Source organism: Mobula hypostoma, chromosome 15, assembly GCF_963921235.1.
Source record: "Mobula hypostoma chromosome 15, sMobHyp1.1, whole genome shotgun sequence".
Classification (NCBI taxonomy): Eukaryota; Metazoa; Chordata; class Chondrichthyes; order Myliobatiformes; family Myliobatidae; genus Mobula; species Mobula hypostoma.
In genome coordinates, this window is record NC_086111.1 from 7,668,104 (window position 1) to 7,685,975 (window position 17,872).

The 17,872-nt window shown below is 39.1% G+C and overlaps 2 protein-coding genes across 4 annotated transcripts in view; both read right to left on the minus strand.

The window, feature by feature from the left end:
• The window catches only part of rbm5 (RNA binding motif protein 5), a 44,529-nt gene extending 44,269 nt beyond the window's left edge, over positions 1–260 (minus strand). The window contains exon 1 of one of the 2 annotated variants that reach the window (XM_063067691.1): positions 135–260. The gene's annotated coding sequence lies outside the window, so the exon portion shown is untranslated. The remainder of the gene's footprint in view (positions 1–134) is intronic. The other variant, XM_063067692.1, reaches the window with a different exon arrangement.
• An 8,760-nt stretch (positions 261–9,020) lies between these two features.
• The window catches only part of LOC134356675 (RNA-binding protein 5-like), a 49,908-nt gene continuing 41,056 nt past the window's right edge, over positions 9,021–17,872 (minus strand). For both annotated transcript variants that reach the window (XM_063067694.1, XM_063067693.1), the window contains exons 20-25: positions 15,908–15,994; positions 14,489–14,680; positions 13,785–13,859; positions 11,363–11,460; positions 10,225–10,354; positions 9,021–9,365 (exon numbers count right to left, since the gene is read on the minus strand). In XM_063067694.1, the coding sequence (XP_062923764.1) occupies positions 9,240–9,365; positions 10,225–10,354; positions 11,363–11,460; positions 13,785–13,859; positions 14,489–14,680; positions 15,908–15,994 (708 nt within the window). In that variant the 3' untranslated portion in view covers positions 9,021–9,239. The remainder of the gene's footprint in view (positions 9,366–10,224; positions 10,355–11,362; positions 11,461–13,784; positions 13,860–14,488; positions 14,681–15,907; positions 15,995–17,872) is intronic.

The window sequence follows — 17,872 nt, forward strand, 5'->3', positions numbered from 1 at the left end:
CGATGCCCATCCTTCTCCGGCTGCTGCCCTAATCTATTGCCCAACTCCCGACCCATTGGAAATAACACCAAATCCTTACCCACTCCCCTTTCTCCGTCAGTGGGATACCGGACCAGTTGCAATGGCGCACTTACCTTACCGTTAGGTGGGCAGATACCCTGCTGTCCGGCCCGTGCCTCTCCAACTGTCAGCAGCCTGCCGCCATTACAGATAGCGCGTACACACATACACAAGATGGCGCCGACCCCAACTGTACCCAGGGGGCAGCGCGCCGTCGTTTCCGATTGGCTCAAAGTACATTTTCTCCGTTTGCGTGCCGGGTTTTCCTTCTTTCTCCCAGTTCAGCGCAAAGATGGTGCTCAGGTTACACAGTGCTATTGTGGTAAAATCTCACCTAAAAGACGTCTTCACAGCATGAAAGTTGCTACATTTTAACCTTTGCCTTTGAATATTATGGTAAATATCACACAGAAGCTCAAAAATCCAAGCTGGGGTATTCCAAAATTTAGATTGATAATTATGTGAGGATATTTTACAATACAAAAGATGTTGTTTATTTGGACGTGTACAGACTTTACATTTCAGACTTACTATCCATATTCTTGCTTTTCATTTACCTGTATTGTAATAAACGATAGAATGAGTCACTGAGGAGTTATGAGAAAAAAACATTTCTAAATTTCCTATACAATCAAACATGTTTTCCCTTTTCTAAAATAATTTTATGATTACTAACTAATTCAGGGAAAAAGAAGAATCTTAATGGGCTGTAACCATGCAAGAATCTGGGAGAAATTCACTGGGCAGGAAGATTTTTTCCCAGTATTCTTCATTGCTTAAAGAATTCCTTAAAGCAAAAACAAAGTTTGAGAGATAGTGAATAGGATTACTACTGGATTAGATGAATGGAGAGCAGGGGAGACAAATATAAGATTTTGGCTAATGGAAATATGGGAATGTGAGGAAATATAGCTAATAGCTACCCCTGCTTGTATTTCTGAAATGGTGGTGAGTGGCTCTGGAGCGCCACAAGAAACTGTCCTGTCTGTGTTTCTGTTCACAATGCACACCTCAGACTTTCAGTACAAATCTGAATCTTGTCATTTGCAGAAATTTTCTAATGACTCTGGTGATTGGGTGTATCAGAATTGGGCGGGAGTCAGAGTAGAGAGGAGTAGTGGACAAGTTTGTGGAGTGGTTCACCTGCTCTTGAATGTGGCCAAAACCAGAGAGATGGTGATTGATTTTAGGAGGAAGAGGACTGTGACAAGTCCTGTGTACATTCTGGGAGAAGAAGAAGTGGTGGTGGAGGAGTACAAATACTTCAACAACAGACTTGACTGGAAAACCAACTCCAAGGCTGTTTACAAGGGGATGAGCAGACTCAATTTTCTAAGGAAGCTGAGATCCTTCAATGTGTGCAGCAAGATGTTGGGAGATCTTTTACCAGCCTGTTGTTGTGAATGCAGTCTTCTTTGTGGCTTTTATGTTGGGGGAGCAGCATCGGCGCTGGTGATACAAAAAGACCAAATAAACTCATCGAAAAGGCTGGATCTGTCTTTGGCTGCAACCCGGACTCTTTTGATTCAGTGGAGGCTAGTAAACTGTCCATCCTTTCCATGACCTACTGAATAAGCAGCAGAGCAGCCTTTCGAACAGGCTATTCACTTCTGTTGTCACAAGGATTGCTGCAGAAAATCTTTCCAGAAAATGCAATAAGCATATACAACAGTTCATCTCTGTGTGACAGGAGAACACACATCATTGTACAATTGCCTCTGTTTTATTATTTTGTACATTATTGTAAATTATTGTGTATATTATTCTGTACTTTATTATTAGTTAATAATATATTTATTATTGTGGCTAAGTGCGTTTTTAAATGTTGCTGCTGTAGTGAAACAATTTCCTGCTTGGGATCAATAAAGTACTTATTATTATTATTAGTCTCCTGTTTTGAACTTAAAATACTCTATTCTACAAATCTATCATTCCCTACATAAGGAGACAAACACTTTACAATGATATCAGAATCAGAATCAGGCTTATTATCACTGGTATGCGATGTGAAAATTGTTAACCTAGCAGCAGCAGTACAATGCAATACATAATATAGAAGGAAAAGAAATGGTATTTCAGGTATGGCCTCATCAAACATGTTTATTTTTATACTCCAACCTCCTGTAATATAACAAGCAAACTAATCATTCATACAAAAAGATGAATGGATTTCTATGCAATGAAACCATAGCCTTTCAGTAATATTTCAGAAGTTGTGATTCTTACAAACAAAAATCCTCTGCTATTCCACTTATATTCTAACTTTTCTTGCCTACTGATATAATATGTAAAAACCCTCTCTAGTCTCCTTGTTTTCTTTCAAACTAATTTTCTCCACTTGGCACTGTGTGGTCAGCAAACTTGAATACATTATAGTTGATCCCCATCTATAATCCACAGACCATAAAACATTCAAAGTTCAAAGTACATTCATTATCAAAGCATGTATATTATATACAACTTTGATACTCTTCTTCTTATAGGCAGCCATAAAACAAAGAAACCCAACAGAGCCTTCAAACACACGATGTACAAAAAAACAGAAGAACAAGATGACCAAAGAATGAAAAGCAAATAGCATTCAGAACTAAAATTCACATGAGTTCATAGCTCTGAAGCCATTCACAGCTGTTCCAAGTTAGTTGCAGGCTGCAGCCTCAGTTTAGCACAGAGATGAGTAAATCTTGCTGAGTAACATGCTGAACTTCAGCTCATCCCTCACCTCCGGCCCCAATACCCTGACTTTTTCAATCTGACCTTGGCTTGATCCTCACTCTTGGACTCAGGCCCTGCCACTTTGATATGCTCGTGGGCCTGGGCCCCACCACCTCAATTCAACCAGTACCCAACCTTTCCAATCTGGCTTGGTGTTTAAATTGGTTAAACATAGGCTTGATCCTTGCTCTTAGGCATAGGCCCCGCCAAATCAACTCTGCCTTGCCTCGGATCTGCCACTTCAATCAGTTCCATGTCCATCCCATTGGCTCGTTCCCCACTTTCAGGCCCATGCCCCACTGCCTCAATTCGGCCTATACACACCACACCTTCAGTTCACACCAAAAAAAATGCAGTCGTACAGGCGGTTCAAAAGCTCAGCTCCAAAAGGGAAATTGCAGGCTATTGATTGCAATGATTGTTTTACAGAATGTGTGATTAATAAAGTAATTAGTAGTTGTGTTTGCTGCCAGTAAGTTGTCGCTGTTAGCAGAAATAGGCCATCTTGACTTGATTTATGGTCCCTCCCAAACTCAATCTGCTGCCTTCTCCCTGTAACCTCAGACACTCTTTACCAAGAACCTGTCAATGTCCTCTTTAAATATATCCAATGACTTCACTCCACATTGTCCACGGCTCCAGAGGATGTCTATTGTGAGGCTGTGCCCTCAGGTCCTAGACTCCTTCACTATTAGAAATATTCTCTCCACACCCATTATATCTAGGTCGTTCAAGATTCGGTGGATTTCAATGAGATTCCCCCACCTCCACTCATTCTTCTAAATACCAGTGAGTAGAGGCCCAGAATCATCAAACTCACCTCATACTTCAACCCTTTCGTTCCCAGGATAATTCTTGTTAACCTCCAAATCATGAACATATTTGGCACATTGGTCATTCAGTACAATTCAGTGGGAAAATCTCTCACCAGCTCTAGGCACACCTTACCTTGCAAGCTACCTGGCACATCAAGTGTATTTCCAGGTATTTTTAAGCAAGAGTAATAATAAATCCCTTTGTAAGACAATGGAAACTTTACATGGGTCCTCTTCAGGCATTGAGTTCATAACTTTTACCCCTCTAAGTTTTTTCTTAATATCCCTCTAATTCTTACTACTTTGCTCAGTTCCTTTATTTTCAAATTCAAGTTTATTGTCGTCTGATTGTACATATATACAACCAAACAAAACGTTCCTCCGGGCCATGGTGCACCCACACAATATACATCACATAGTGCAGAAAACAAGGTACTGTATTATACTATGTTAATAAAATGTAAATTCAAATGCATGTATTGAAGTGCAGCACAGGTATACAGTAAAGAGCTCATTGTCCTAGTGAGAAGACCTCAGTGGTAGCAGGGTATTCACTGTCTCACAGCCTGAGGAGAGAAGTTGTTACCCATTCTAACAGTCTTAGTCCAATGCTTCTGTACCTCTTCCCTGAAGGTAGTAGGTTCTAAATTTTCCTCTAGCCTGCTCTGTTCAAAAGAAAATAAACTCCGTTTCACCACTCACCTAAACTTTTGCAGCCCTAAAAAAAATCTCTTCTGAAGTGCCATCAAACCTTTCTTGTTTTGTAGTGATAACAAATACGGTATATTAGTTGTAGCCTAAAAAGCATTTACGTATAAAAGTAAATGGCAGAACCCCAAGCACTTATCCCATGGAATTTTAAAACACATTTAACAAGATCTCACGCCAGGTTTCTATCCCAGAAAACAGTCCCTCTGCACTGTCAAGAGTTTCAATGATGAAGACATCATAATACACAATGATGTCATAAAGCATTTGTAACTTATTTTTCCGATAGAGTAAAAACTGACAGCTTGAAGGTTCCAGTGAAATATTTATTAAAATAATTATATCTTGAATTTTGGAAAGTTTTTGTGAAGTTTTGAGAAGTGTGAGAACCTAGACTTTTGTAGTGATCTAAAAAAAATTGCAGTTGACTATGACTTGAATGCACTTGCACAGTACACCAAGGGAATCCTGCAATGACTTTTAAGTGCTGCATTTCAAATACGCAATTGATCAATGGTAGGAAAACCATTAGAGTCAGTTTTGAGGGACTAAGGACAATATTGAAAGAATGAATTAATTAGAGATACAGCATGGAATAGACCCTTCTGACACTTCAGACTACACCGTCCAGACACCCCTGATTTAACCCTACCCTAATCACAGGACATTTTATAATGTCCAATAAACTTACTAACCAGTACTTTGTTGGACTGTGGGAGGAAACCAGAGCACCCAGAGAAAACCCACACATACCAATGGGAAGGACTTCTTACAAATGACGCTGGGATAGAACACCTTGATCTGTAATAGTATCATCCTAACTGCTACGCTACCATGGCACCAATTAATAAGAGAAGAATACATCTGACCCTGAACTTTGAAGAAGTAACAATGAGGTCAGTGTATATTATATCGAGATGTTTGACAAAGGAATACACACTGCTGGGAAAACATGGAGGGTCGTGAACAGAGGAACATTGGAGGATGTCTTCAAAAAGTCTTAAAAGCAGTGGAACAATCTGCCATACAGAATACAAGTGAGATTATGCCCTAACTATACGGTAGTTGTACTGCAGCTAGAGTACAGTTACATCTCTGTTCACTGAATTACAGGAACATGAAGGACATTATAGAAACTATACTAAGGAGGGTGCTGAAGGTATTCATCTGATGGGCGCTAAAGTAAATAGTGGTTAGTAGGAGTTTGGAGTTCAATTTTAGTGGCGTTCCATATGGAGTCTCTGTACAGCCTTGCCACGGAATGTGTGGGTTTTCCAAGAGTGCTCTGGTTTCCTCCTACAGTCCAGAAATAATGGGTAGGTTAATTGATCATTGTAACTTGTCCCATGATTAGGTTAGGTTAATCAGGGTTGTGGAGTAGCTGGGGCAGCACAACTTGAAGGGGCAGAAGGGCCTACTCTGTGCTTTTTTCAGTTAAATAAATAATGCCAGGAAATCTTGAGGCACGAGAATACTTCTAAAATCAACCACCAGATTATTACCGGCTCTCAGGCTTATTGGTGAAATCTCTTGCATTGGATGCCAAGGGTCACTATAATTGCCGTAGGTAGTTCCCTCCATGGAACCAATCATCTATGAGAATGCTTATTAGTAGATTATGATGTAGAAATAGAAACAGCAAAGAGTAGCATAATAGGACAACTCCAGTGACCTGGGCCAAATCCTGACCACTGTACAAGAGTAATTTGCACATTCTCCCTGTGACTGTTTCTTATGGTGGCTTGTTTCCTCCAACAAACAAGGAAATATGGATTGGTATATTATTTGGCCAGGTGAAACTGATGGAATCTGTGTTGAGTGAAACTTAACAGGGAAAATAAGATTGGATCAACAAACACAAAATGCTGGTGAAACTCAGGTCAGATAAGATTGGATCAGTGTAAATGGATACTTAACAGTTGATATTTTCATGTTGTCTCTCTTTATGGCAGATAAACATTGGCAGGTTATATAGTAACATTGTAACATTGAAATTGTAACATTGGGGTATATCAAACAGAAGAGATGTTGTTTAGAATGATATTGCAGTATCATGGGAGAAACCAATCTTTCCAGAGCAAACAGGAAACTCGACAAGGGTCTCTTAATGTTTGTGAGTTACAGTCCCACGGCTCAGTCTGCATTCAGTAAAGACCTCCATGATGTCTGGGTGGAGCTTCGCTTATTTTCCTTGGGTGTACCAGGCTCACTCCCCTCATCTCAAACTTCTGCAGGTTTGTAGGCTAATTGGCCACCATAAATAGAATCTTGTGTGCAGCTCAGTGGTGAGAATCTGGAGTGGACAGGATTGAGGGAAGAATAAAATAGAAATGGGTGTTTTCTGATTTTCATTTAGTAAGCCACCAGTAGGCCTTAAGGGCCTGCATCCATTGTGTAACTCGATGACCAAGTACAATTAGCGATAATGAAGTGGAGCATGATTTCTTGATAAGTATTTTTATTTAGAAGTACAGTGCAGAACTGGCCCTTCCAGCACAACGAGCCACACAACCCAGCAACCCACCTATTTAACACTAGCCTCCTCACAAGACAACTTACAATGACCAATTAACCTACTAAGCAGTGTGTCTTTGGAATGTGGGAGGAAACCGGAGCACCCAAAGGAATCCCATGTGGTCATGGGGAGAACATACAAACTCCTTACAGACAGTGCCCGAATTGAACTCCAAACTCCAGAATGCCAGCTGTAATAGCATTGTACTAACCACTATGCTACTGTAGCGTACTGAACATGCAACTGTTTTCTAGATAGAGGAACCAACTTGAAAAAAGCTATTTTACATTGTATTGTGCAATGTGTGACAAGAATACACATAGATTAAGATGTTAGCTGTCCTGTGTGATCAGCAGTTGGTCTGCCACCTGTCTTTAGGAGAGAGAGAGATAAGGAAAACAATGGAGCAGCATTTGGAGATGTGTAATGAAGGGACGGGGGAGAGAGAGTAACAGAAGGCGGGAGCTGTCAAGAGCGGCTCCCCCTTTGAACCCTGAACTGTTTGAAGTGATGGACAGGCGATACCCCAGCAGGGGGATAAAAAGGGACAGGTTCGCTAAGGCAGAACACACACGACACCCGAGGTAACGAGACCCTGGAAGCGGTGCGCCTCTCACAAGTCGGTGGGAAGCTTTTGGACGGCTGATCGCGAGATCAAGCCTTAGACGCTCAGGGTGGAAAGGCACGATCGGCGGGAACCTGGTGGGTGCCAGGTTCAGCGCAGAGAAATGGTCCTATCTGGAAACGGAGGGGTCACAGTCGGTGACCTCAGATGACATCACAAAGGACTCGCCCGAAAGCTGACTGCGAAGGTCTGTGTGTGGAAGCTGTTTTGAATATTCATTCGTTTTGCTCTCTCCTTCCTCCCCCCCACTGTCCATCACCACGGCAGCAATTACTGCGAAATGAACTAAATTGAACTGAACTTTGTGTCACTTTGAAACTGGTCATTTGCTCCTAGACAACGATAGAGCTTGATTGATCCTGTTATCTTAATTCTGTGCACATGTGTGTTTATCATTGCTGAACTGTTGCATTCATTATCCTTTTGATTAGAGTACTGTGTTGCTTGTTTCTTTAATAAAACTTTTAGTTCTAGTAATCCAGACTCCAACTGAGTGATCCATTTCTGCTGGTTTGGCAACCCAGTTACGGGGTACGTAACATATGGAAAACTTCAAATTAATATTATGAAGGAAGTTTTAGGGAATTGGGACAAGAACATGACAGAATTTTATAGGAGGCTCGAAAACATTTGATTCAGTCCTCAACTATTGTCACATCTACAAAGGGAAACAATAAAAACGAAAGCTCATGGTGAAAAAGCAGCTGTCTAAGCTTGACACAAGAAATTAAAGATTGTATTAAATCAAAGGAAGAGGACTATGAAGTTGTTGGAAATACTAATTGGTCCAAGGGTTAGGAGCATGGAAGACAAAAAAAATCCTGACACAGCAAAGCTATGGGACTGAAAGGAATTAGTTAAAACAAGTTGGTTGGACTGGACGTGGATAAATCTCAGACCAGCTTGTGATAGGGAAGGCTAATGGAATGTTAGACATTATTTCAAGGGGGTAAGAGCATTAAAAATAGGAAGGGCTTACTGCAACTATACAAAGTAACAGACTAGATCTCAAGCACTGAACAATTCTGGTCCCTTATTTAGTGATATTTTATTGGAGGCAATTCAAAGGTTCATATTCAAGTATCGATGAGTTGTCCTGCAAGTAAAAGTTAAACAAATTGTGACTATATTCAAAGTTTATAAAACATTTCTAGCAAACTACAAAAGATAAATGACAGAATGGGGGAGAGCCTAGAATAAAAAGGCATGGTCTCAGAATGAGGGATGCACATTTAAAACTGGAATAAAGCAAGAAATTCGTGAAAGTTGAGCATCTCTGGAATTCACTACCATGGAGTTGCAGGAGCAAAGTCGTAAACTAGAGTTTTCTCGTCAATAATGCAATCTAAGGTTATGGTGAATGTCATATGCTAGCCATGATCTTATTAAATGGCCATGGCTAAAAAGACTGATTCCTATATACATGACCTATAATATTCTTGTAGGGTTCAACAGGCAGGATCATGGAAGATGTTTTCTCTGGAGGAGGCTTTTCTGTAATCATATGCATCTGAAAACTTTTGGTACCTAATCTTGATTATGTAGATTATAATTTTAAACAAACAGACTTACAAAGAAATACACATTCTTTTCAAAATTTATTCTGAAAAAGAAAACAGTAGATACATTATTGTACACTTGATAGACAATACAAAATGTACATTGTACATTCAACATAAATAAGATTTAAACAAATCGTCAAAAATTACATTTCCTACAGACAAATTACACTGTTTACTCAAGTATATACCCGGTAGCAAAAATTAGGAAAAATATTTACATATTTACAATAATTCTTATGTTAGTCCAATTCATTAAACCTCGTAAACATTGCCTTTTTAACAGCATCTTTGTAGGAATCAGAAGTAGTAACACCATACGAACTTCCTCGTGCTCCCAAACCTGCACCCTTCATCCTTGTTTGAGCCTAAAATTAAAAATCATACAGTACTGAATCATGTTGTACTTATATCTGTTCAAGAGAGCACAAATAGCTTTTACACACTCTGTTTCTCCTCCAGAATAATCTCCAAAAGGTACAAATGCTAAATGAAGCAATAACCAATGTAACTCCCAGATTCAGAACACCGACTTAAGCAGAGCAGAAATTTTTGAATCTTGGTTTTTTCTACTTGAGGGCTGAGGATGCTGAATCACTGAATTAGTTTTATCATCGAGGGATATTGGAGACAGAAAAGCAAAATGGAGTTGAACCCAATATCCACCAGTGAATTAAGACCAATTTCACATTCAATATTGGTACTCCCACCAGATTTTATTCTTACATTTTTAGCTTCAGAAATACCAAGTGTAATAGATTTAACCAAGTATTCCCAAAAAGTACCAAATATGTAGAAAATCCTAGGACACAGCTCCAGCTCATCAAAGCTAAACCGTGATTAGGTCACAGATGTCTAAGAAATGCATGCTTTGAAGGAACTTCATGATATGGGAGGAGTACTTAAATATGGTACTTTCAGTTTCCCTTTTGCGAAGTAACAATTTTTAAAAGTTACTTCCCCATCAGTTAAGGCCAGAAATTATCTAGAATTTAGAAGAGGTTCCCAAACTGACTCTCTCTACTTGATTTAATCAAGATCTAGCTAAGATTAAAAGCAGTGTTCAATCAGGTGTCAATCTATTGTAGCTTTAACAGTTAAAATAGGATACTTTTTCAACGAGGAAGCAGATATTTTAGACATCAAGTGATAAAATTTAAATCCTTGTATTAATTGTGAAATGCATCAAGTGGCAGCACAGTTAGGAAAATGTATTGAACACCTTACCTGTATAGGCGCTGTAATGCCTTGACGATTTCTACCCAACCCTGAGCCTTCTTTCCAGCCCATAGCCTGCAGCATTCTACTCCCAATATTGTCACTGTTAATACCATTTTTTGTTGGCTGCTCAAAATCACTGTCACAAGAAAATATATATACATTTTAATCACAATATTTAGAAATGCCTAACACTTTTCTGGCATAACAGGGCAATCAGATATCAAATTCAATAATTTGTCCAAAATAAAACTAAACTGATGAAAGTTTATGATGGTAGTGTCCACTCTTAAGGATGTTCCGGGTCCAGAATAACCTTTCCTCCTGCATCTCTTATAATGTGATTTTAGAACAAAATTGATCTGTTTGCTGACAGTGTTACAATCCCACTATATACATCAAGAAGAAAACATTTCATTACAGCAGAAAATTAGCAATGGAACAAAAGGAGGTTCAATCTGTGGATCAAATTCAATCTTCTCACATCATAATCTGTGTTATTAATTTGATGGATCTAACCAGTCTTGCAGTTCTCCATAGTGATTTTCCAATCAGTATGAAACTTACTGAGGACTTGCTGTAACTTAGATTGATTTTTTAAAAAAAGAAAAGCTTCTGAAATTATTCTACATTTAGTTCCCAAGTATACAAGGAACAAAACTGAACTGACCACTCAACTCAAATGAGTATGAAAAAGATGACGACTAATCATTTATTTCACCACGATCGTCTACTTCATTATTTCTTGGTAAGAAATAATCTAAGACACAAGAGCATCCAAGGCTGTTTGGCGGAGTAGTTTTCACAGATTGATCATTTCAGTGAATTAATTTCTCAATTCCAAATGACCAACTTCTTATTTCAGAACTATGGCCCCAGCTTCTCTGTACAGAAGCTAGGATGATTCCAATATCCATTTTGCCACACCACACAAAAGAAAAATTATGTTCTAGGGAGCATAATTGAATTACTGTTTCACAGACTCAACTGAACAACTTAACTTTAACAGAGAGCGATCAATACATTATTAGTTAAAGATACTAAAGGAGCGAAGAAAGGGTATGCAATTAGTTATCAGACTAATGTTAAAAGTCTTTGAGGGATGGAATGGCCTTATCAAGTTCTTTTCATTATGTATTGCACTTACATTACTGCAGCATTATTAAATCTTTTCCTCTTAGGTTCTGGAGGCTCTGGGATTCCATATTTTTCTCTTCTTTCTGCTGCCCTGTCTCTGTACTTCATCTGTGTGATGGGGGGAGGGGGCAGAGGAAAGAGTGTAAAAACATTAAGATATTAAGATCATTAAAAGTCAATGAAATAATTCGATCTAATACTGGAGATTACAATTTATTAATATGCAGCCATATTAGATTTTACAATTTTTAAACAATATTTAAGCAAGCCACAGAGATACGAGTGAAAAGAAACACAAATTTGATCCAAATTGTAGGCTAAAAAGAACTTTATTAAAGGAGGAGCAAGATGTGGAGAGGTTTCGAGGGGAACCTCCACAACAGCTGAGTACAAGACCAACGCAAATAAAAAGCAGGCTATGAAGACCACAAATGGAAAAGGTGGAGATCCCAGAGAATTGCATGGCTGAAGAAAGTTACAGAAATATGACGGAAGTTACATAAATGTGGTCATGCACTTTGGTAGTAGAAATAAATGTGTGGACTATTTTCTTAACGGGGAGAAAATCCAGGGATGTGAGATGAAGAGGGACTTGGGAGTCCTTATGCAGAACACCCTGAAGGTGAACTTGCAGGTTGAGTCGGTGGTGAGGAAGGCAAATGCCATGTTAGCATTCATCTTAAATGGTCTAGAATACAAGCGCAGAGATGTGATGCTGAGGCTTTACAAGGCACCGGTGAGGCCTCACCTTGAGTATTGCAAACAGTTGTGGGTCCCTCATTTTAAAAAAGTGCTGCCATTGGATGTAAACAAGGATGATTCCAAGAATGACTGGACATGGCATCAAAGATTATGGGGAGAAGGCCGGGAAGTGAGGTTGAGGAGATAGAAGAAAAGGATCAGCCGTGATTGAATGGCGGAGCAGACTCGATGAGTCAGATGGCCTAACTGTGCTTCTTAAGGTTGAAACAGGATGGGGTAGTGCTATGAAAAGTTGAAGTGTTGCAAGATCAGAAGACAGGAACAAGAAAACAGGAGTTGACCACCTGGCCCTTCAGCATGAGCCACCATTGCTGACTAACCTGGAGCAGGCTGAGGGGCTAGATGGACTGAACTGCTCTTCAGCGTTACCTCTATTCCTCTTTCAAATATTTATCTTTCCCTTAAATATACCAAATTATCTGGTCTCCATGACCCTCATGCAGAGAATTCCAGAGGAAAAAAAATTATGCCCTTCTGTTTAAAAGTTTGTAACCACTTGTCAACATCCATCTTCCCAGCCCCATCAAGAACAAGGTAGTCCCTCATTCTTCTGAACTCCAAAGAATAGAGACCCAAACTATTTAGAATATTTTGACAGAACACACTCGCACCAGGAATTAGCCTACTGAATCACCTTTGGACTGCCCACAATGCCACTGTATCCCACTTTAGGCAAGGGGAGCAAAATTGTTCACAGCATTCCAGGTGTGGCCTCACGAACACTCCTATACAACACCATACTAACCAAAGCGCACAACCCCCTAAGCTACTATACGTGTGAATAATGAAGATAATAATAGATGAAGGCCAGGTAAATACTGTGGATGGAAAGTTAGCTAACGGGAGCATTGAAGTGTATGGTACGAATGACAGGTGTAGCAGCTAATGAACGTAGAACACTACAGCACAGTATGATGTGCTGACCTTTTAACCTATTCAGTCAAGATCAACTTAACCCTTCCCTCCAATATAGCCTTCCATTTTTCTTTCATCCATATACCCGAGTCTCAAATATACTACTGTATCTGCTTGTACCATCACCCCTACAGCTTATTCCATGCACCTTCTACTCTTTAAAAACACCTCTTACACCCTCTGCATTTTCTTCCAATCACCTTAAAATTATGCCCTCCTCTATCTGTCATTCATGCCCTGGGAAAAAGGTGTTGGCTGTCAGCTCTATGCCTCTATCACCTTATATCTCTACCAAGTCACCTCTCACCCTCCTTTGCTCCAAAGAGAAAAGCCCCAACTTTCTCAATGTCTCCTCATAAGACATGCTCCCTAATCCAGGCAACAATGAGATAAAGTATGAGTAGTGCTCTTACCATACTGACATAAGTAAAATGATACTAAATTGAGAATTCAGTTCAATGTTAAATTGAATATCAAGTCTGAACACTCTGAATTAGCACCTGACATCAACTAGGAGATCTAAGAGAGCGGTTTCAGTCATTTCATTATTTAATGAGATGAACTTTCTGTTCATTCAGAAAGAATGTCACAATCAGACAAATCAGAGGCAGTAAGATTCCTAGATAAGTTATACTGGAGTAGAAATGGGTATATACACGGAAGACACTGAATGATATTACTGACGGCCAAAAGATTGTTGAGGTAAAGAGAGGCCCTGAAGTAAATATACAACCATATTTCTAAAATTAGCTTACCTCTATTTCTGATTTTTCTAATGCTTCAAGCTCACGGTCGGACATTCTTGATCTTCTACGAATCTCCAAGTTTTGCTGCATTGAAAACAAATATGTTTACTGTGTCACTCCCCAAGCCCTTACACACCTTTCCCGCCAAGAAACTGAGGGCAGATTTTGAGATGCTACAAGCAGCATTCAACTGTATCACAAAATGAACTCGATTTACACTTATAGCTCAGCACACGCAAGTGATCAGTCACGTGATTATAAGAAGCATGCTAAGCCAAGAAGTTTTGCCATCAGCCAATACTGTGCCGTGAATTACTGTACATCATTGAAAATTCAATTATTTCTAAACATCAAAACATTCTCAAAAAATTTTCCTCTCAATGCTTGGTCTCAGTTTCATTTCAGTGCATCTTTTCAGATGTGTGTCAGAGTGGTGCATGTATTCTCATCATAGACCAAAGTCAAGTAACACGAGTGTGACTGACACAAAATGTGGTCCAATAAAAAAAATAGAATGATGGGATTTCAGTGAAAAGTACCACTGTATCCTCGTACTGAATATTGAATTGACACTATTTCTTACATTCTTCACATACACGAGTAAAAATCTTTACATTACATCGCCATCTAAATATGCAATGTACAATCATAGTAATTTATAATAAATAGAACAGTCAATGTAACATAGAATATATTAAATTTAATACAGTTACCCTGTGCAGGTCAGATAGCTGCTGATGGCGAGTAAGTGCTTCTTTATTAGGAAACTGTCTTCTGCACAGCAGGCAGGCCATTTTGTTCCAATCTGTCATTTTTTCTTCCAGATCTTGAGTTGTTTCTTGCTCCTCTTCATCACTCTCTCCACTATAAGAAGCCACAAGTCCCTGGAGTGGACTTGACTTTCTCTGCAAGGTAGATATCAAGGTTAAACAAACCCTTCGAGCTTCATCGTTTCACTCAATCCTCTATTTATTCACAGTTGATGTAAAAATTGTCAAAATAACCAAGGGTGACAATCATCGCACAAAGATGCTCTAGTCATGGAAATGAAAATACAAATGGCATTAAACAATTTTCATATCATGAAAAGTACCAACTATAAAGACTCATTATGAAGTCTGTTTCACTTCTGAGGGTACAGCGGGTACAGTTTCAGAATAAAGGGATGTCATTTAATTTTTAGATTCAAGGAACTTCTTTAGCCAGAGGGTGGTGAATCTGTGGAATACATTGCCAGAGTGTGCTGTGGAGCCCGAGTCATTGGGTGTTATTTAAGGCAGAGATCCACAGGGAGAAGGGAGAATGGGATTGAAAAAAAAGTTATGGGTGAATAGTGGAGCAGACTTGATGAACTAAATGACCTAAGAATTAATCAAACAGCAAGCTCATTCAGAGGCTACTGGTCAAAAGTGCTTCTCCATGCTGTATGACAAGAAATGTAAATATAATCAGCCTTCCATCCTGCTGTGGTATAACATTTCATTCATATTTTTAAGTTTTAGTTAGATACATCAGATCCCTATCTCCATATTGTTGAGTACACAGCTAACCTACAGATTACTTTTCCCTGCCAGCTGGGAGACGAGAATCAGTGGTACACATCAGAAAAATAGCAATGGGATGAAATAATTATAATAGTTACATGCAAGCCAGTTATAAAGCTAGCTGTTCTGTACAATGAGTTCACGCATACGAAGGCACTTTCCAGATCAAGAGGTCACATTTTATTGTTGAATAAAATTAGTGGAACTGATCCAATCAGAACTAACACTTCAAATTTGTTGACTATTTAGTTAAATTAAAGACACAGCGTGGAACAGGCCCTTTGAGTCATGTCACCCTAGCAACCCCTGATTCAAATAAATGCCTAATCACCAGAAAATTTACAATGACCAATTAACCAACCAACCAAATACATCCTTGGACTGTGGGAGGAAACTACAGCACCTGGAGAAAACCCACTTGGTCATGGGGAGGACATACAAACTCCTTAGAGACAATGTTGGAATTGAACGCTGAACTCCAACACCCTGCGCTATAATAGCGCAACACTATTCACCATGTTGCTGTGAAATTTGAGACAAATGGAAACAAAAAAATAATCAAAATTCAATCTCGAAAGATGTTCAAACCTTTAGTGGGCTTTCATCATCATCTCGTAGGTGCTCCGAAAGACCACTGAAAGGTTCCAATACCATTGGCTGTCGTTCCATCATCCCCTGTAACAAATGTATTCAACTTCCATTAAACATAAATTTGAATAATGCGAAGTATTTGAGAAGAAAAAAACTACGCCGGACATTGAGTAAAAATATCTGGATGTGCAAACTTGAAGATTTCAGGCATTCTGCAGCATGTCATGTAATGCCTACTTACTGAGCATCAGCTACTGGAAACCTCAATACACAATGAACTTAGCTCCACCCACACAGAAAAGAGATACGATTTCCCCTTGTCTTCAAAGTTCAAAGTAAATTTATTATCAAAATACCTCTATGTGAACATATACAACCTTGAGATTCATTTTCTTGTGGGAATTCAGTAAACACAAGAAACACAATAGAATCAATGAAACGCTACAAAGGACAAACAACCAGCGTGTAAAAGACAACAAACTGTGCAAATATGTCATGAGAAATAAAAAAATAATCCTAAACAAGTATTGAGAACTTGAAATGAAGAGAATTTAAGTAAATCCATAGGTTTTGGGAACAGTTCAGTGTTGGGGTGAGTGAATTTATCCACTCTGATTCAGGGGCCTGATGGTTGAGAGGTAATAACCTTGTAGAGTGAGCCCCGAGGATCCTGTACCTTTTTCCTGATGGCAACAGCAAGAAGAGAGCATGGCCCAGACGGTGGGAGTCCTTGGTGATGGATATTGATTTCTTGCTACAACCTCCGTGTAGATAAGCTCAATGGCGGGGAGGGCTTTCTCATGTTGGACTGGGCTGAATATAGCTAACCAGCAAACCTTGAAATTACGATCCCGTTAAAAATTTTTCCTCAGCATTTCAGTGGGACGGGTTCCTCTGCAGTATTCTGGCTTATTTTTCCCCTCCATCTCCACCAACACCCAATAACTCCCACTCTGTCTTCAGGACAAGGAACAACCACACACTGGGGACCTAAATACTTCTTCCACATGAAGCACACTTGACCTGTACCTCTTTTGGCAAGAGTAAGTGGGAGACCTGAGGTCTGGGAAGTGGCAGAAGACTGAAAAACACATTAGGGTGAAAATAATGTTTAAGGAAAACCTAGTATGGAGTAAAAAGACAAATAGTAGAAATTTCTATGGATACATAAATAAGAGTGTGGTAAAGTAAATATGGGCCCTCTAGTGAACAACACTAGTGAATTAATAACAAAAATGACTGATGAATCAAGTAACTTTAGCATTAGTCCTCACTGTACGATACAATGTTAATATCCTTGAGATAGCAGACAAACTAATTTCAAGTAACACACAGAACATACAATCCCAATTACAAAGAATAAGGTTTTGGAAAAATTCAAGAGGCTAAAAGTTGCACTAGTTGCAAGAAGCCAATGGACTGCACAACACAGTCTTAAAGGAAGCGGCTGCAGAGATTGGGCAACAGCAAATGACACCCTTATTCAAAAAAACTTGAAAGGCAAAAGACTTTACAACTCTATCTTAAACCCATGCCTCTCGCTTCTAGTTCCAACTCCCATTCCATAGAAAGATCATGCATGTTCACTCCATTTCTGCCACTTCTCAAAGTGTATAAAATCATGAGGCAGACATCTTATATTTAAAATACTCATTCTAAATGCTGCAAACTACAGAATAGCTTCTTTGCTTTTCCACCAATTTAAAAATTTTATCAGACTCAGCTTAACAATTAGGGTATATTCTCTAGTCTGTTTTCTAACATTATCCAGTTCAATTATGACAGCATTTACTTCCTGATTTTGACAGATCTTAACTCCAAAATGTTTCATTTTCCCCTCTTTTGTAAATGGGTTGCAGGGTACCATCTAATTCAATTTTTTTAAAAAATTCCGCACCTCGCTTAATTGTACTTGCATGCTCACAAAACCCCAAATACCTTTCAATATTTTATCTTCCGCCC